This window comes from Stegodyphus dumicola, chromosome 8 (assembly GCF_044657685.1).
Source record: "Stegodyphus dumicola isolate Sdum_Otavi_A_Nest chromosome 8, ASM4465768v1".
In the NCBI taxonomy this organism is placed as follows: Eukaryota; Metazoa; Arthropoda; class Arachnida; order Araneae; family Eresidae; genus Stegodyphus; species Stegodyphus dumicola.
This window is the reverse complement of record NC_140775.1, coordinates 90,693,971-90,710,758: the sequence shown is the minus strand read 5'-3', so window position 1 is coordinate 90,710,758 and position 16,788 is coordinate 90,693,971. Positions and strand designations below refer to the sequence as shown.

Below are 16,788 nucleotides of genomic sequence, written 5' to 3'. Positions count from 1 at the left end.
AGAAAGTTTGTAGCTTTGAGGTCCGGATTATAGATCATTCCGGATTATGTGTGTCCGAATTAACGACTTTTGACTGTATAGGGACAACAAGAAAGGAAAAAAAAAAAATACAATAATACATGTATATATATATATATATATATATATACATGGATTTTTTGGAAAACACAAGAGTTTTATTACTGATGTTTGTTGCTTTTTAAATGTTAGTAATTGATTGCTCTTTTGTGGAATTTTTCGTGTGCCACCATTTTGAAAATGGATGTTACCTTTTGCAGATTAAAAAAATTAGTTGCTATAAATACCAAAACTTAAATAAAAGTTGTATTTTATATTCATAAACTGTAACTAAATACTTAGGAGATAAATAAAAAGCTGACCACATTCCACCATGAAATATCCTCGAGGATCCCGCCTGGTTGGAAACCCCTGGTCTAGAGTAAGGAAATGTTTCAGGAAGACAAAATTTTACAAGAAGTCATTATCAATTATAACTGTTTCATTAAGAAAAGTTGTCTTCCATTTTAATTATAATATTCAGATAAATAATTGGCAACAGATACTGTTTTTGATGAGAGAATTGTAAATATAATAGAACATAACTTTTATTTTATTTGCCAATACAGTCATTTCCCCAGAACTCTCAAAACTCTCAAAGAACTAATGCTTTTTTCTTAATAAACAATGAGTATTCGAACCACTTTGTTTTTGCCCTTTGTAAAAAGGCTTTCGTTGATTTTTACTATTTTGTTAGGCTCTCAAATTTTACAGGAAGCTCTGTTCAGAATACTCTGAAAAGAAACTTCCCACAGGTAATGTTTTCAATCTATTAGCGTTTTTATCAGCCATATTCAGCTGAGCATATTATGTTTATTAGTAGACAAATTTTTTTATGGTAGGATCTCATAACTTTGAAAATATGCTGCTTACACTTCTATAGAAGGCAGGACCTATTCATAATTTTTTTTTTCAAAATAACAAATAAAAAATAGAACTATAACAATAAATTTTTATTTTTATTCATAAAAACAAAATATGGCTCATCCAAAATCAATCAAGATTTATTAAGTGCAGGTGTTATGAGTGTGTTGTTACATCACACTTATCCATAACTGGTGTGCTAAATCGCACTGCTTGGTGACAGTTTCATGGTTGACAGAATAATATGTAGGTACCTAAAAATCTCTTAAAATCTCAGGTACCAAAAAATTAAGTTTTTACAGTGAAGCATAATGAGATGTATACCAGACTATTCATTCCTAGTACAAATTTTCTATGCCACTTTGAATTACAATTAGTGCAATTTCGAGTAGCAAAGCCGCCCTGGCATATACACTGCACATATGATAACTAACTAATAGAATGAAAGTTCATCGGAAGAGCTGCACTGCCATATATGTTGCAGCATAGTTTCTAAAATATAGCACTTAATGTTTATTTATTCAGTAATTCCCTTTCAGATTGATGTAATCATATAACATTTTACAACATTTACAACATAACTATAAACTGGAATATGTAAATAAATAAAAAGTAAAAAAGCACCTTATCTTGAACTCACCAAAAATAAATGCTGCTGATTTCTAATAGACGTTATTTTTACACGTTAACACTTTGTTTAGCACCATAAATTCCATATTATGAAAAAGAACATGTAAATTAGATAATCAAACAGAATTTTACAGTTAAAACAAACTACATTTGTTAAACTAAACCTGTTAATACTAATTTTGACACTCTTGATTAATAAGTGTAAAAAAAAAAAAAAAAAAAAAACTAACAAATGACCATGAAGGGCACTTTCTCTGTTTTAAATTACTTTTTTCAGTGACAGCATCTTCATTTTCACTTTCTTTATTGAAGATTTCTGATTTCATGAAAGCTGAATGATTTCCACGCTTTACCACATACAAGGCAACCTCCTATTTGATGCTTTTCTTATCCATCTGGAATTTGTGAAGGAATGGAATCCGCTTCACATCAATTCCTCCCACTGCTTTTGTAGTTGTGCTTGAAATTTGTATTGATGGTGACATCCAGTGGTTGTAAATTTTTTGTAAGCGCACCTGGTATTATTGAGACATCAAAGAGAAGTGCTTTGGATTTTATCATACCCACTAAATGGTATCACACTGAATTCAGAATGGTGAGTTCCCAAAGTTGGTAAAAAGAACTCTCATTTTTTGATAAATTTCTCTCAGCAAAAACAACACCACTTCTTCGAGTCCTTTTCAGTTGGTGCAAATAATGATAAGTTTAGGAAAGTTTCCTTTTGGAATTTTTTTCTTTGAAATTTATCAAAGGGCTTAACTATTCTCCATTGGCAAGCACAACCCAAAACACAAGTAAATAAGTCTTTTCATACCTGGTTCTTCACACAGAAACAGTTTTTTCATCTTTTGAATGAACAGCTTGAAAGACAGTCAAAAGTAACAGGTACATTATCCATATTAATTACTTGCCTCTATACAAACTTTGTTCTTTAATTTTCTCAAATGTGTACTTCAAGAAAGCTATCTTTTTCTCAAGCCAGTCTATAGAAATCGTCTGTCCAACTGTAGTTTTGGTTCTGACAGATAACTTCTGTTTTACAAACTGGAAACACCACATAGGTCCTTCAACGAAGCTTTAAATGCCCATTTATTGAGCAATTACTTTTGCTTGAAGGTGAATTCTTACTGTTGACAACTCTGTTACTGATGTTCTTTGTTCTATTGTTGTTTCTCTAATCTATTGTCCATTTCTCTAAACTGTCTTGCAGAACAGGCCAGCTGTGATGCCACTTTGACAATATCTTTTATTATAAGGCATTTTCTCTTATATTTCTTCTTTGAACACTTCCACCGCCAAATGCATTTTTCGTCAATTTAAAATTCTACATTCTCAATTTCTAATTTCTTTCTTCATTGCCAAAAGTTTAAAAGCAGCTGTATAACTTTTCTTTGAGTAAGAGCCATACCAATAATAATAATTTAAAAAATTCAATAAGCGTGAATGATAAAGTAAGCACTGTAACAAGTAGGTTATGAGCAAGCCACCAAGCAGTCATTCACAAGTAAGAATGAACACAGAACTCGGCAATATAACAGTTCCCGTGGCCATTAAAAAGATGATGATCATAGGAAAATGCAAGCAAAACCATGGAATTCAGCATAAACTACATGCATTATAGCGTCATTACACTGAGCTGACCCTACTGTAATTAGGCAAGTTTGAACTTGTAGTGCCTTAGCACATCCAAAGCACTTGTATCAGGCTAAAATATTGCAACAAATCTACATTAACCATTTTGTTTGTGCATAACTTCGTGAATTCTAAGACTAAGGTAAGGTAAAAATTCCTTCAGATATGATGCAGACCTAATTTTCAACGTTTAAATACATATAAGCTGTGACTTATCTACCCAAAATAATGGTAAATATTTTCATGGTAAACTTATTTATCTTTCATGAAATTTACACAGCCATGAATCAAAGAAAATATAACTGAATATGATTAATGTTTAAAAATCGTGCAAAAAGCTACGATCCTAATATTACTTCTAACACATTCTTAATTCTAAGTACAAGAAAATGACTGTAATGCAGATTACTTATTTCATATAATTCCTTAGAAACAAAACAGATAGTCTACTTTATTTCAATCTATAAACTTCATGTTAATTAAGTAACATTAACGTTAAAATTTCATACTCTTTCTATCATAATAATACAATCATAATTTCTATCATAATAAATTAAAAATGTGAACTTCAGTAAAGTGTAAAATTAAAATTTAAAATATAACTGAGCATGTAAGAAATTTTATGTGGAAATATATTTTAATCGCCAAAGAGGGCGTAAATCTTTCATGATGTATACTTCTTGTTCTTGGATCTGGCACCGCCAGTTGAATGTGTGTTAGACATGAATAAACTTGGGAGTTTAGAAACATGATTTGTAGTGTTCATGTATCTTGAAATTATGTGCGATTCGAATTAGTGTTTTTTGAACTAAGATATCTTGCAATTCTTGACAGTTAATATAATATTTTATATTTTTGGCACCCAACAGTTGTGCACGAACATTTTTTTTTTTTTTTATTTAGAATCCGGTGTTTTTCATGTTACTGAAAAATTATTCCTTTGCACTGAATGTGGCAGGATTAACGTTCGGAATACGTTTGAATGTGTTTCACCAGGAAAGTGAGTTACCAAATTAGGAATTAACCATTTGAAGCCTGCACCAGGTAAGAGAATAAAAATTACTTTTGTTGTTATTATGGCAGACAATATTATTAAATTGAAAGCTACTAGAAAAGTCCTGAGATAAGCTATTTCTAAAAAAATTAATGTTGTAGAACCTGAAATTAAAAAAGACATTTGGGATAAGAATATGGTAGAAGAAAATGTGTTTTTGCTTACTTCTAAACAGTCTGCGTTAAAAGAAATTAATGAAAAAATATTGGATTGTTTTAAAGGAGATGAGTCTGAAATTGAGAAAGAATGTAATACTGTGTTAGACTTGGGATTTTAAAAACCTGATTTGTAGTGTTCACGTATCTTGATGTTATGCGTGATTCGAATTAGTGTTTTTTGAACTAAGATATCTTGCAATTCTTGACAGTTAATATTTTATAGAGCATTAACCATGTAAAGAATTCAAAACTTGATTAAAAAAAAAAAAAAGATAATTTGATGAAAGGCCTCTACGATTAATTTTGAAATAAAATCAAGAGAAAATATATATTTTAAGTTTGTTAATATATTTTTTAACTGTATCAGTCTTTCTGATATTGTTGTGATAAAATGATATGAAAACAGTTTCCAAAATACAATACGTGTTTAGTAATCTCACTGGAAATTAATTATAAATGACTGCCCCTTTTCATTGATTTTGTAAATATAAAGCAGTATAAGCTAATAAATATTTTAAATCATCAGGTAGAATATAGTAATACAGGACTGCTGAAATTATCTCATTTTTATTAATGCATTTTTCTTCACAGCATCATGAGACACAAAGTGTCTGTTTACTCTCTTCCTCCTTTTTTTTGGGGGGGGGGGTAAATTTTGATAATTACGTATTTTTATATTGAACATTACATACTTCTACCACTTGCATCCTTATATTTGAAAAGAATTTACTTAATAATTAAAATGCTTTTATTAAACATGTTGTTCCAGAGCTGTGATATTATTAGACACCACAAATTAATGAGGGACATATGTAATAACAATTATGAACAGTTGTTGCTATAGTGTGGCTTGTAAGCCACATGTGGCAAGTGGTGCATCTCTTATGCAAATAATATATATGTCATCTTGAAACTTCTGCATTGCCTATAAGTTTTAGCCAATCAGATTAACGAAAAATTTTACTATAAATATTGTTGCAATCCTACCACACCCTCTTTCTCTGCTTGTGCTTGCTGGCTGAAGGAAGTCTCTGGCTTTGCTGATGCTTTTGTTTAAAATGTAATGCACCATCATTAAAATTGTGGGGTTCAAATTGCTCCCCATTGTGAGGTGCCACAAGTAATAAAGGTATATTTGGAATATCAAGTGATTTTTGCGATTCTTCAAAAATGCCCAACTGCCACTCTAAATTTTATCATCACATATATGCGTATATAAAATATGGTAAATTAAAGCTACTTAATGCCTAAAAGAAATTAATTCAGTTACTTAATTTCTTTTCACAAAGTTATTAGTACCCTTAACCGTTTGAGTCCGACGCACGCTTCACTTGACATATGCCAAAAATACGGCACAGCGCGATATCGCTTCTCTTGTTTTGTATCGACAATGCGAAGGTGCTGCTGTTGGTTAGTACAGTCAAAAGTCGTTAATCCAGACTCATCGGGACTTCGGCGATTCTGGATTATCGATTTTTCCGGATTATAGATCATCAGTTTAAATCTGGTAAGATGGCATGCAGAAATTTCAAAATTAAAAATATGGAACCGTAATTTATGAAATAAAAAACAATTATGATCTAAAGGGTATCAAAATTTACAAAAAGAAAAAGCTTAATATTTATTTGTTTACTTTATTAAACATTTCTTTCAATGTAAGTTGTTTAAGTTGCTTCGTTTCATGTGATAATACTTTCTCTTTAATTCTATTAAACACACATAAATTTTTGTTTAGTTACAAAGTTCCGCTGTTCAAGTCCTATAATTGCTGTGTCAAGAATACCGACTAATTTGTCAATCGAAATTTTTTCGTTTTCAATAACCTCTGTGTCACTTTCTTCACTATCAGAAGCGAATTTAAATGACGAGGAACGTGATTTAAATCATATCAATGACGGAGTACATCGAGATGAAATACTACATTTAGTAAGGAATTATAAGCCAAATAAAATAAAAACATCTGCCCTGAAGATAAGGATAGTGCTGACAGATCAACTTCCAATTCATTACGCGCCGCGGTGTCCCCCCTCCCCCGGCCGCAGAGCAGCGTGAAATTGATAAACAGTTTTTGGATTTGGAAACATACTTTCGCTTTGTAGATCCTTTACATATTAGTAAATATATATCGGAAATTCTATTTGACATAATCGAAAGTTCAAGCTTACTTTTATAAAATTGCTCTAACAGTCTGCAAAAAATAATAAGGCGGATCCAATTCGAAGATTAAGGAGGAACACAATCTGCAACATTAACTGAATTAGATAATTTTAGCTTAGCTTATATCATCCGTTATACATTAAACGTGCATGCGTAAACGTATTATGCACATGCGTATTCGCTGCCGTAAAGGTCTTACGCGCACGCGTAAACACCTATGCACAGAAAGTTTGTAGCTTTGAGGTCCGGATTATGGGTGTCCGAATTAACGACTTTTGACCATATGCTTGGAAAAACAATTATTGAAAATTGAAAAAAATTATTGAAATATTCAGTTGGTTTTGCATCAGGAGGAGCGGTATGCTTTGGTCCAGGTACTTCAGAAAACGTCATCGGAGGTACTTGCAGTTACTTCATCATCATCACTGCTATCACTAATAACTCGTAATCTCTTAGAACGAATAATGATGTCACTTCCACTATCACTTTCAAGGTCATTACTATACTCTTCATTATCACTTCTCATAACATAGTCACTTTCAAATGAATCAGAACTTGACATGGGTTTTTCGTAATTATCAGTATAACACTAGGTAAAAAAATGAAAACAATTTCCAATTCCTATAAAACAACTGCTACTGATATCACTACAACTGCTCTCAATAATTGCGTAAAGTATACTAACCAACAGCAGCGTCTTCGCATTCTCGATACAAAGCTAGAGAAGCGCTAATTCAGAAGTCAAACAACAAAAATCAGCGTTAATTTATAAAATTTTCACAGGACTAGTTTCGATGGTTTTACCGAACCATCATCTTCAGCTGCAAAACCGCAAATGAACAAGATAGGAAATAATGTTTAGATAAGATAAGAAAGCCTGGACAAGAATAAGCAAGTGGCGCCATCTGTTGGCGAAACCAGAACTAAAACATAATTTCTCTAAAAGCCGAAGGCAAATTTGGATTGGAATTAGGATCGTTAACTAGAACAGAAAGATTTTTATGAATGTGAAATGCCTCTAGAAAATCCAGTTCTCCAATGGAAGATGTTTTTTGAATAATTTTGGCAGCAGAAAAATTGAAAGTGTGATTTTCGGACCAACAATGTTGAGCAACAGAAGACTTCTGTGTTTCCTTTTTTCTAACATATGCCTCATGTTCTTTGACGCGAAATTTTAAGGCTCTCTTAGTTTGGCCAATGTAAATTAAACCGCACTGGCAAGGAATCCTATAAATACCCCAGGAATTCATATCCGGAATGGGGTCCTTGAGTATAGAAGTTGGAATTTTATTGATGGGAGAGTAAACAACCCGAAAGTTAAATTTCTGCAAAATATGTGCAACTTTATAGCTAATTGATGGAAAGAAGGGAATGACAACAGAATTTTTATAATCTCCTAAAATAAGAGTGTGGCTTTTAGTGTGTTGAGATGAGAATTTTTTAACTGCTTGATTAATAATGTTGGGTGAAAAGCCCCTGCCAATAGCTATTGCTTTTAAATAATTTAGTTCTTCATCAAGGGCTAGTTTGGAGGAACAAACTTGAAGAGCACGGAAAACATAGGAATAAAATGAAGCTAACTTTTGTTTAGTCGGATGACATGATTTAAAGTGTGGTGGAAGGCAAACCGATGAAGGTTTACGGTAAACTGTAGTACTGAAGTTGGATGTGTTACGTGTGACCAGAATGTCAAGAAACGGAAGAGAATTGCAAGTCTCAAGTTCAAAAGTGAACTGAATAGCAGGATCAATAGAATTCATTGTTGAAAGAACTCTATTTAAATCATCTTTATTACCTTCAAACAGGGTAAAAGTATCGTCTACGTAGCAGAACCATGCCGGGAAGTTTAAAGTTTCAAACAATTTTGATTCATAATAATGCATGTAGATATCAGCCAGGATGGGACTGAGGGGGCTTCCCATGGCTAATCCCTCAGTTTGCTTGTAATATTTATTTTGGAAAACAAAATGTGTTTGTTTCAAACAGAGTTGAGTGAGAGAAATTAGCTCATCAATTTCGATGCAAGAGAAATGAAATTCGCGAAGTCTGGTTTCTAGACATCTTAATGCACCCTCCACTGGGACATTGGTGAATAATGATTTTACATCAAAAGAAACCATGAGTAAATTACGAGGAGAAATGTTTTTAACCTTTTTTACAAACTCTATTGAATTTTTTATGGTGTAAATGTTATTGTCTAATAGAGTGGAAAACCTAGAAACTAAATATTTAGCTAATGGATACGAGGCAGTACCTAAATTTGATACAATAGGGCGGAAAGGAATACCACTTTTATGAATTTTGGGAAGAGCATATAATCTGGCACAATTCGCAACAGATGGGATAAGCGAATGTTTTAAGTTGCTTGAAATGATTTGCGAAGATTTGATCGCAGTTTTTATTTTGGATAAGTCCAAAGGTGAAGGATCTAAGGCCGACAAAGGTGGCCAGATAGTCATCATGGATAAGAACACTTACATCGATGGTGTCACTAAACTCTTAAACGAAGGACCATATAATCCGATCCCTAAAGATCCTTCACCTTCGGACTTGTCAAAAAAGGTTAAAAACATTTCTCCTCGTAATTTACTCATGGTTTCTTTTGATGTAAAATCATTATTCACCAATGTCCCAGTGGAGGGTGCATTAAGATGTCTAGAAACCAGACTTCGCGAATTTCATTTCTCTTGCATCGAAATTGATGAGCTAATTTCTCTCACTCAACTCTGTTTGAAACAAACACATTTTGTTTTCCAAAATAAATATTACAAGCAAACTGAGGGATTAGCCATGGGAAGCCCCCTCAGTCCCATCCTGGCTGATATCTACATGCATTATTATGAATCAAAATTGTTTGAAACTTTAAACTTCCCGGCATGGTTCCGCTACGTAGACGATACTTTTACCCTGTTTGAAGGTAATAAAGATGATTTAAATAGAGTTCTTTCAACAATGAATTCTATTGATCCTGCTATTCAGTTCACTTTTGAACTTGAGACTTGCAATTCTCTTCCGTTTCTCGACATTCTGGTCACACGTAACACATCCAACTTCAGTACTACAGTTTACCGTAAACCTTCATCGGTTTGCCTTCCACCACACTTTAAATCATGTCATCCGACTAAACAAAAGTTAGCTTCATTTTATTCCTATGTTTTCCGTGCTCTTCAAGTTTGTTCCTCCAAACTAGCCCTTGATGAAGAACTAAATTATTTAAAAGCAATAGCTATTGACAGGGGCTTTTCACCCAACATTATTAATCAAGCAGTTAAAAAATTCTCATCTCAACACACTAAAAGCCACACTCTTATTTTAGGAGATTATAAAAATTCTGTTGTCATTCCCTTCTTTCCATCAATTAGCTATAAAGTTGCACATATTTTGCAGAAATTTAACTTTCGGGTTGTTTACTCTCCCATCAATAAAATTCCAACTTCTATACTCAAGGACCCCATTCCGGATATGAATTCCTGGGGTATTTATAGGATTCCTTGCCAGTGCGGTTTAATTTACATTGGCCAAACTAAGAGAGCCTTAAAATTTCGTGTCAAAGAACATGAGGCATATGTTAGAAAAAAGGAAACACAGAAGTCTTCTGTTGCTCAACATTGTTGGTCCGAAAATCACACTTTCAATTTTTCTGCTGCCAAAATTATTCAAAAAACATCTTCCATTGGAGAACTGGATTTTCTAGAGGCATTTCACATTCATAAAAATCTTTCTGTTCTAGTTAACGATCCTAATTCCAATCCAAATTTGCCTTCGGCTTTTAGAGAAATTATGTTTTAGTTCTGGTTTCGCCAACAGATGGCGCCACTTGCTTATTCTTGTCCAGGCTTTCTTATCTTATCTAAACATTATTTCCTATCTTGTTCATTTGCGGTTTTGCAGCTGAAGATGATGGTTCGGTAAAACCATCGAAACTAGTCCTGTGAAAATTTTATAAATTAACGCTGATTTTTGTTGTTTGACTTCTGAATTAGTATTTATTCAGCGTGTTATTGTGTCTTAATTAGAGAAGCGCTATCGCTGTGCGCCGGACTCAAACGGTTAAACTGATGAATGTCTAAATGTAATTGTGTCATTTTATTTCTTGTTAGTCATACAGTTTAAGAACATTGTTAAAAAACATAAAATACAAAAATATTGTACTGATTCTACCAAAAAATTTTATAAAGAAGATATTTAAAAGTTAGATTTGCTTGTGAATGCTTTATGAATGTATGGATAAGTGCTTTACAGCAGGGGTGCCAAACTGGGACCATGTGCAGACTTCGAATACATTTCAATTATACATTTGTTGTAAATACGGTGCTACAAAGACTTCAAGATTTTTAGTATTTGAAGTTCAAGTTTGCATTACTTTAATTTCCACTAAAAGTGAACACGAGCAATACCCCATAAAATCTATATATGTAATTAATTAATTTACAATGCGATATAAATCTTATTCAAAGATTTCAAGATACATATTTTATTAACTTTTATTTGTACTCATCAAAAATATCCTCAGTTATGAGCTTTTGCACTAAGAATAATTCTTTTGTTTGAGAATACTTTATATGTGAACAGCTCTTTTTCACAGTTGGAAACCGTTCAGAAACGAACCCAGTTGACCCATGAGAATCTAAGATAAAGTAATCTTGATAAAGGTAATTTCCAATAACTTGTCTTCAAGGCAAGGCTATGAACTTTATCAGAACCTAATACTACTATAAAGTGACAAGCTTGATAGTAGTACAATCAAAAGTCTTTAATACGGACTCGTCGAGACTTCGGCGATTCCGGATTATAGATCATCAATTTAAGTCTGGTAAGATGGCATGCAGAAATTATAAAATTAAAAATATGAAACCATAATTTATCAAATAAAGAGCAATTATGATCTAAAGGGTATCAAAATTCACACAAAAAAAGCTTAATATTTATTTGCTTACTTTATTAAACATTTCGTTCAACGTGCATATGCGTAAAGTATACATTACACATAGTCGAAATTAGAAAATTGCAACCAGAAAACTATTTGATGTGTATTCGTGATATTTATAATGACAAGGAATTTGATTTAAATCATATCAAAGACGGAGTACATTGAGATGAAATACTGCATTATGTAAGGAATTATAAGCGGAATAAAATAAAAACATCTGCCCTGAAGATAATGATAGTGTTGACAGATCAACTTCCAGTTCATTGTGCACCGTGACATCCCCCTTCTCCCCGCCCGCAAAGCAGCGTGAAATTGCTAAACATATTTTGGAATGGTTAGAGAAACAAAGAATATGCCTTTATCCATTTTTTGCAGCAATTCCACTTTTTGTTCGATGGACATCCAAACATGCTTTCGCTTTGTAGATCCTTTGGCAGCTCCAGAATCGGAAATTCTTTTTGACATAATCGAAAGTTCAAGCTTACTTTTATAAAATTGCCCTAACAGTCTGCAAAAAAATAATAAGCCGGATCCAATTAGAAGATTAAGGAACAACGCAATCTGCAACATTAACTGAAATAGATAATTTTAGCTTAGCTTATATCATCCGTTATACATTAAATGTGCATGCGTAAATGTATTATGCGCATGTGTAAAAGTATTATTCACATGCGTAAAGGTATTATGCGCATGCGTTAACGCATGCGCAAAAAGTTTGTAGCTTTGAGGTTCGGATTATAGATCATTCCAGATTATGGACGTCCGGATTATTAGGTTCTGATAAAGTTATAAGTATTAGGTTCTGATAGCAAGAGATAGTAAGAGTTCTGAAATAAAGAGTTTGTAATTATTTGCTACAAACATATATATTTTTATTTATTAACCAACGAAAATTTTAATAAATAAAAGAAAGAAATTAAGTTGCCATTATTTATTCCAAGTTTTGCCCACTTGGAAAAGTTTCTCTTAAAACTTTTAGTTTTTCATAATTTGCTTATTTTTAGTTTAAATTTAAGTAAATTATTTTATGATTAACTAAACATGCTAGAATTGAGTCAATCTAAGATTTAAATACTTTGCTATCAATATGCTTGAATTATGAAGTTTATATTTCAGATGGAAAATAAACAGAAATTTCAGTTTTTTTTCCGTTTAGGATTTTATCATGATTGTTTACATCCTGTTTTCATAAATATTCAGTAACTGAAATTTGAAGTTTATTTAATTTTGCTGATTTAAAAAAAAATCTGGTACCTTTATTGTTTCCAGATTGTGCTCGCAGCCCACGTACAATTTGATTTTGATACACCTGCTTTACAGGAAGGATCTACTGAATTTCAGAATCATTATCAGAGGTAGGAACTAATTTAGAGTGATCTGCGAGTGGAACCAAAAATGAATGCCATACATTAGAAACATTTAATATCATATAGAATTCCAACAAGTTAAAAATTACTTAAAAGTTGATTCAACATCCGAATTGATGAGATATTTATGGCAATTAGAAGCTTTGAGAATTTCTAATAAAGCTGATGACAGTCACAACTTAGAAGACAATATTACTTTCAGAAAATATCAAGAATCCATAAAATTTGAGGACTACAGATATAGGACTTTCCTGTCTTGGAACAAACATGCAGGGGAACATGCAGCATAATTTTGAAGTAGTTGAAAAATTATTTGAGTCACTATGTTGCAGATTTAAGAAGAATCCAGAGTTTTATGAGTATTAAAAAGCTGTGACAGATCAGCATTTACAAGATATTGCAGAAGAATCAGAGTATTTAAAAACTGAAAAATAGTAATTTTTACAACAGCAAGCTGTAATTAGATATATCGCAAAATTTCACATGGTCTTTGATGCATCATCACTTGCTGAAGCCAAACAATCATTAAATGACTATTTAGAATCGGGCATTTCTTTCCATGTGAAACAGGTTCCGCGATTTTTAAAATGATGTAAATATGGATTTATGGCTTTTGGAAAATCTAGTTGCAGAACTTGAACCTCTAAATTTTGACATGCAGCTCTTACTAACATTAAATTTGGCCACTTGTGATATATAACATGTATATTAGATCTTACTGTATTTTGTATTCATGGAGAATTGATCAAAAACCCTTGTTATTGCAGCCTACAGAAATTGGACGGATAAAGACAAACTATTTCATAACTTTTTTGTAGTTTAAGGAAGAATTTAGAAAATTTGTATCATATCAGTTAAAAAAAAAAAGGCTATTTCATTTGCTTTTCTCAATACACCAACCCCAAAGACGAAGTGCTGAGAGATGTGAATTCTTTGTAACCTCTTTATATATTATTTTTTCTTTATTATTTGCACTTTCCAAGCGTATACTGCATTACTGATTTCAGCTCTGAGCTCTTATATTTATTCACAATGGTTAATTACTTAAGCACACAGTTTTATTTTTATATTAGCATGCACTAGTTTGAATACCTAATAGAATTAAATGTTTTTTATATTTTCTGTGCATATACTAAAGATGGCCTCATATATCTATGCTTTTATGTACATTTTACTCATTTTAAAAAGTGCAAATTTTATTAACATTTTTTGACAAATTAGTAAAAGAGTGTCAAAAAAAAGTCATTTATTTAAAAAAAAAAAAAAAGAGACAGAAGTAAATTTAAAAAAGAAATAAAATTTAATTCCATTATTTAATTAAATTGTTAAAATACAAAAATCCTAACTACCTTACAAGCCAGTTCTATCTGTGAAGAGGCAACTATGGGAAACTCTTGATTATCCTTTAGATTAAAAGCTTTTTCTGAACTTTTGCTGAAATAATGAAAATATTTGTAATATCCTGGAAAATGTTTACAAGTAACAAATAAATAACTTCAAAATGCTGTAAAATAAATTCAATTTCCTAATATACAGCTTTATGAATATTTGCTAACAAAATTAAAGAATTTTATAGTCAGGCACAAAAATTTAAAGTTTCTGCAACATAAAATTTAACACATATATCCTTATTTAATATAGTATCTTACTTTTGTTTTCAGATACTTGTATTTTTGAAATTTATTTGCATAGATCTTGTACTAAAAATTGAACTCATTTTTTTTTTTTCTAATACATATTATTTTGGATACTGGATTAAAAAAGTTATGTACATATGCATGTGTGTGTGTGTGTATTAGGACTCAGAATGTATGTATGTTGTATACTCACGCACATTCCTGAGTCTGGTCCCGATAACCGAAAAATAGCCCTCATTTTTCTTCTATCGTAAGCTTTGCTTGTTGCAAAATAAAATACAATAAAAATATTTCTTGTAATAAAATAATTTATTCAAAGTGTTAATCGCATAATAATTTGGACAAATTAAAGTTCTTTTTTAGATCTTTCGGCAGATATTTCTTGTTATAATCTTTCTGTTTAAAATGAAAATACATAACAAGAATTATGATCTGCATTGGGAAATTATTACTTGTTAACTAAAATACATTAACAGCTCTACATCTGAAACTAACACGGGAAGATACTACAAATTAAAGACAAGTTTCGTAAGAAATATAATTATTCATTATTTTAAAGATGGTAAAAGTATTCAAAATACCCCCAAAAATCCTTGATGTAAAGCATTCAATTATCTTTGATATTATAAAAGAATGGAAATTGTGTGAATTGTTAAAAATGCTTTCAAGTCTAGACTACATTCCAAGTTCACACCAACTCATGACATTAATCCTACAAAAAAATAAAAAAAAAAAACACTCAGATGTTAAAGCTATAAAATTTGCAGAAGATTTAAGAATAGTTTGCAATAAAAGTTAATGGTAGAATTGTTAAAAGAATCACTAAGGCACATGTATAAAATAGGTGATCAGCAAGAGGAAAATTCTTCATGAGTAAGAAAGCAAAAACAGTATGCCTGACATTTGCAAAATTCATTGTAAGCAAAAGTTTGTCATAATGGAACAATGTTATATTTTCAGAAGAGCCAAAAATTTAATATATTTACACCCAATGGAACAATTACTGTGCGGAAAAACCAAAATGAAGAACAGAATCCGAAAAAATTGTTGCTTATATTTAAACAGAGGAGTGCACCATAGTGGTTTGAGGATATTTCAGTCTCTGAAATAAGAAATTCAGTTTTCATAGAATATTATATGGATCAGTATACATACATACATATTCTTAATGAAAACATGCAAGCCAAAATACTTTCCAGATCTATCAGGATAACAATCCTAAATATACAGCCTTAAATGTTCGCTTGTGGTTATTATTCCTTTGAAGTTATCAGAACTCCTTTATATTCTCTGGAACTGTATTATGTTACACATGTAGGCAGTAAGTTGAAGCAAAGAAGAAGAAAACATGTTTCATTAAAAGTTCAACTAAATGTAATTCTTATGGAAGAATAGAAAAAACAGGACATTCTTATGTGAAGAAATTATTTGAATCCATGCCAAAGCTTAGGGAAAATGTAGCCTTATTTAACTAATGGACACCCCCCAAAATATTATATATCCTTTACTTTCTAATCTTTATTAAATATAAAACTGTTTGTTCCAGGTGTCTGAATACTCAAGCAAGTTTATTTTCAGAACCTCTTGAATATGCTTTTTTTTTTTTTTTTTTTTTTTTCTCTTTACCAAAAATGTTAAGGACAACTTATTTCCAAAACAAACAGATTTTTAAAAAGAGAATAAAATATATAAATAAATAAAACTGAAAAACACATCTGCCTGAAAACAAATGTGAACCATTGCATATTTATAAGATGAAACTATATACATATAAATGTAATCGATCAAGAGATAAAAATAAACGCAGAACAGTAAAATGGACTTATCTCAGTTAACTCGGGTACACTAAATTATATCTGTGCAGCCGAGTAAATACGTTTAAGACTTTTTTTCCCCCAGATATGAACACATAAAACATAACGGAATAATTTTGTGTTAAAATAAAGAAATGATTAAAAGAGGTCGAGTTTAAATAAATATTGAAAAAAAAAAAAAAAAAAATGGCGAAACAACGACTATTTTCCGTATTATTACTGGTGCGCTAAGGGGATAATACAATATGTATATGTTGAAATTCAACCTTAAAATTTTAAAGTAACAAGCAATAAATTTATTTATTTACGGGGATGTTTCCATAACAGGCACTTTGAAATTAAAAAGTCGATAACAGTATATAAAAGCTCGTAAGTCGTCTTGAACCTGGTTTAAATTTTGCCGCCGTTTCATGTTTTTTTAATGACAGAAAAAGGACAAAAAAACAATTTCGCATATCTATCAAAACTTCACATTGCAGCACCATAAA

At 31.4% G+C, this 16,788-nt stretch overlaps 1 protein-coding gene across 4 annotated transcripts in view; it reads right to left on the bottom strand.

Moving 5' to 3' along the window:
• Positions 1-16,788, bottom strand: part of LOC118201073 (protein unc-13 homolog D-like) — a 117,602-nt gene that overhangs the window by 100,663 nt on the left and 151 nt on the right. For 3 of the 4 annotated variants that reach the window (XR_015042622.1, XM_085822109.1, XM_085822110.1), the window contains exons 1-2: positions 16,609-16,784; positions 14,199-14,283 (exon numbers count right to left, since the gene is read on the bottom strand). Coding sequence is in view for 3 of the 4 variants with exons in the window: in XM_085822109.1 (XP_085678235.1) it covers positions 14,199-14,283; positions 16,609-16,712 (189 nt within the window). In the remaining variant the exon portion in view is untranslated. Of the gene's footprint in view, positions 1-14,198; positions 14,284-16,608; positions 16,785-16,788 lie in introns of those variants that run through there. The other variant, XM_085822111.1, reaches the window with a different exon arrangement.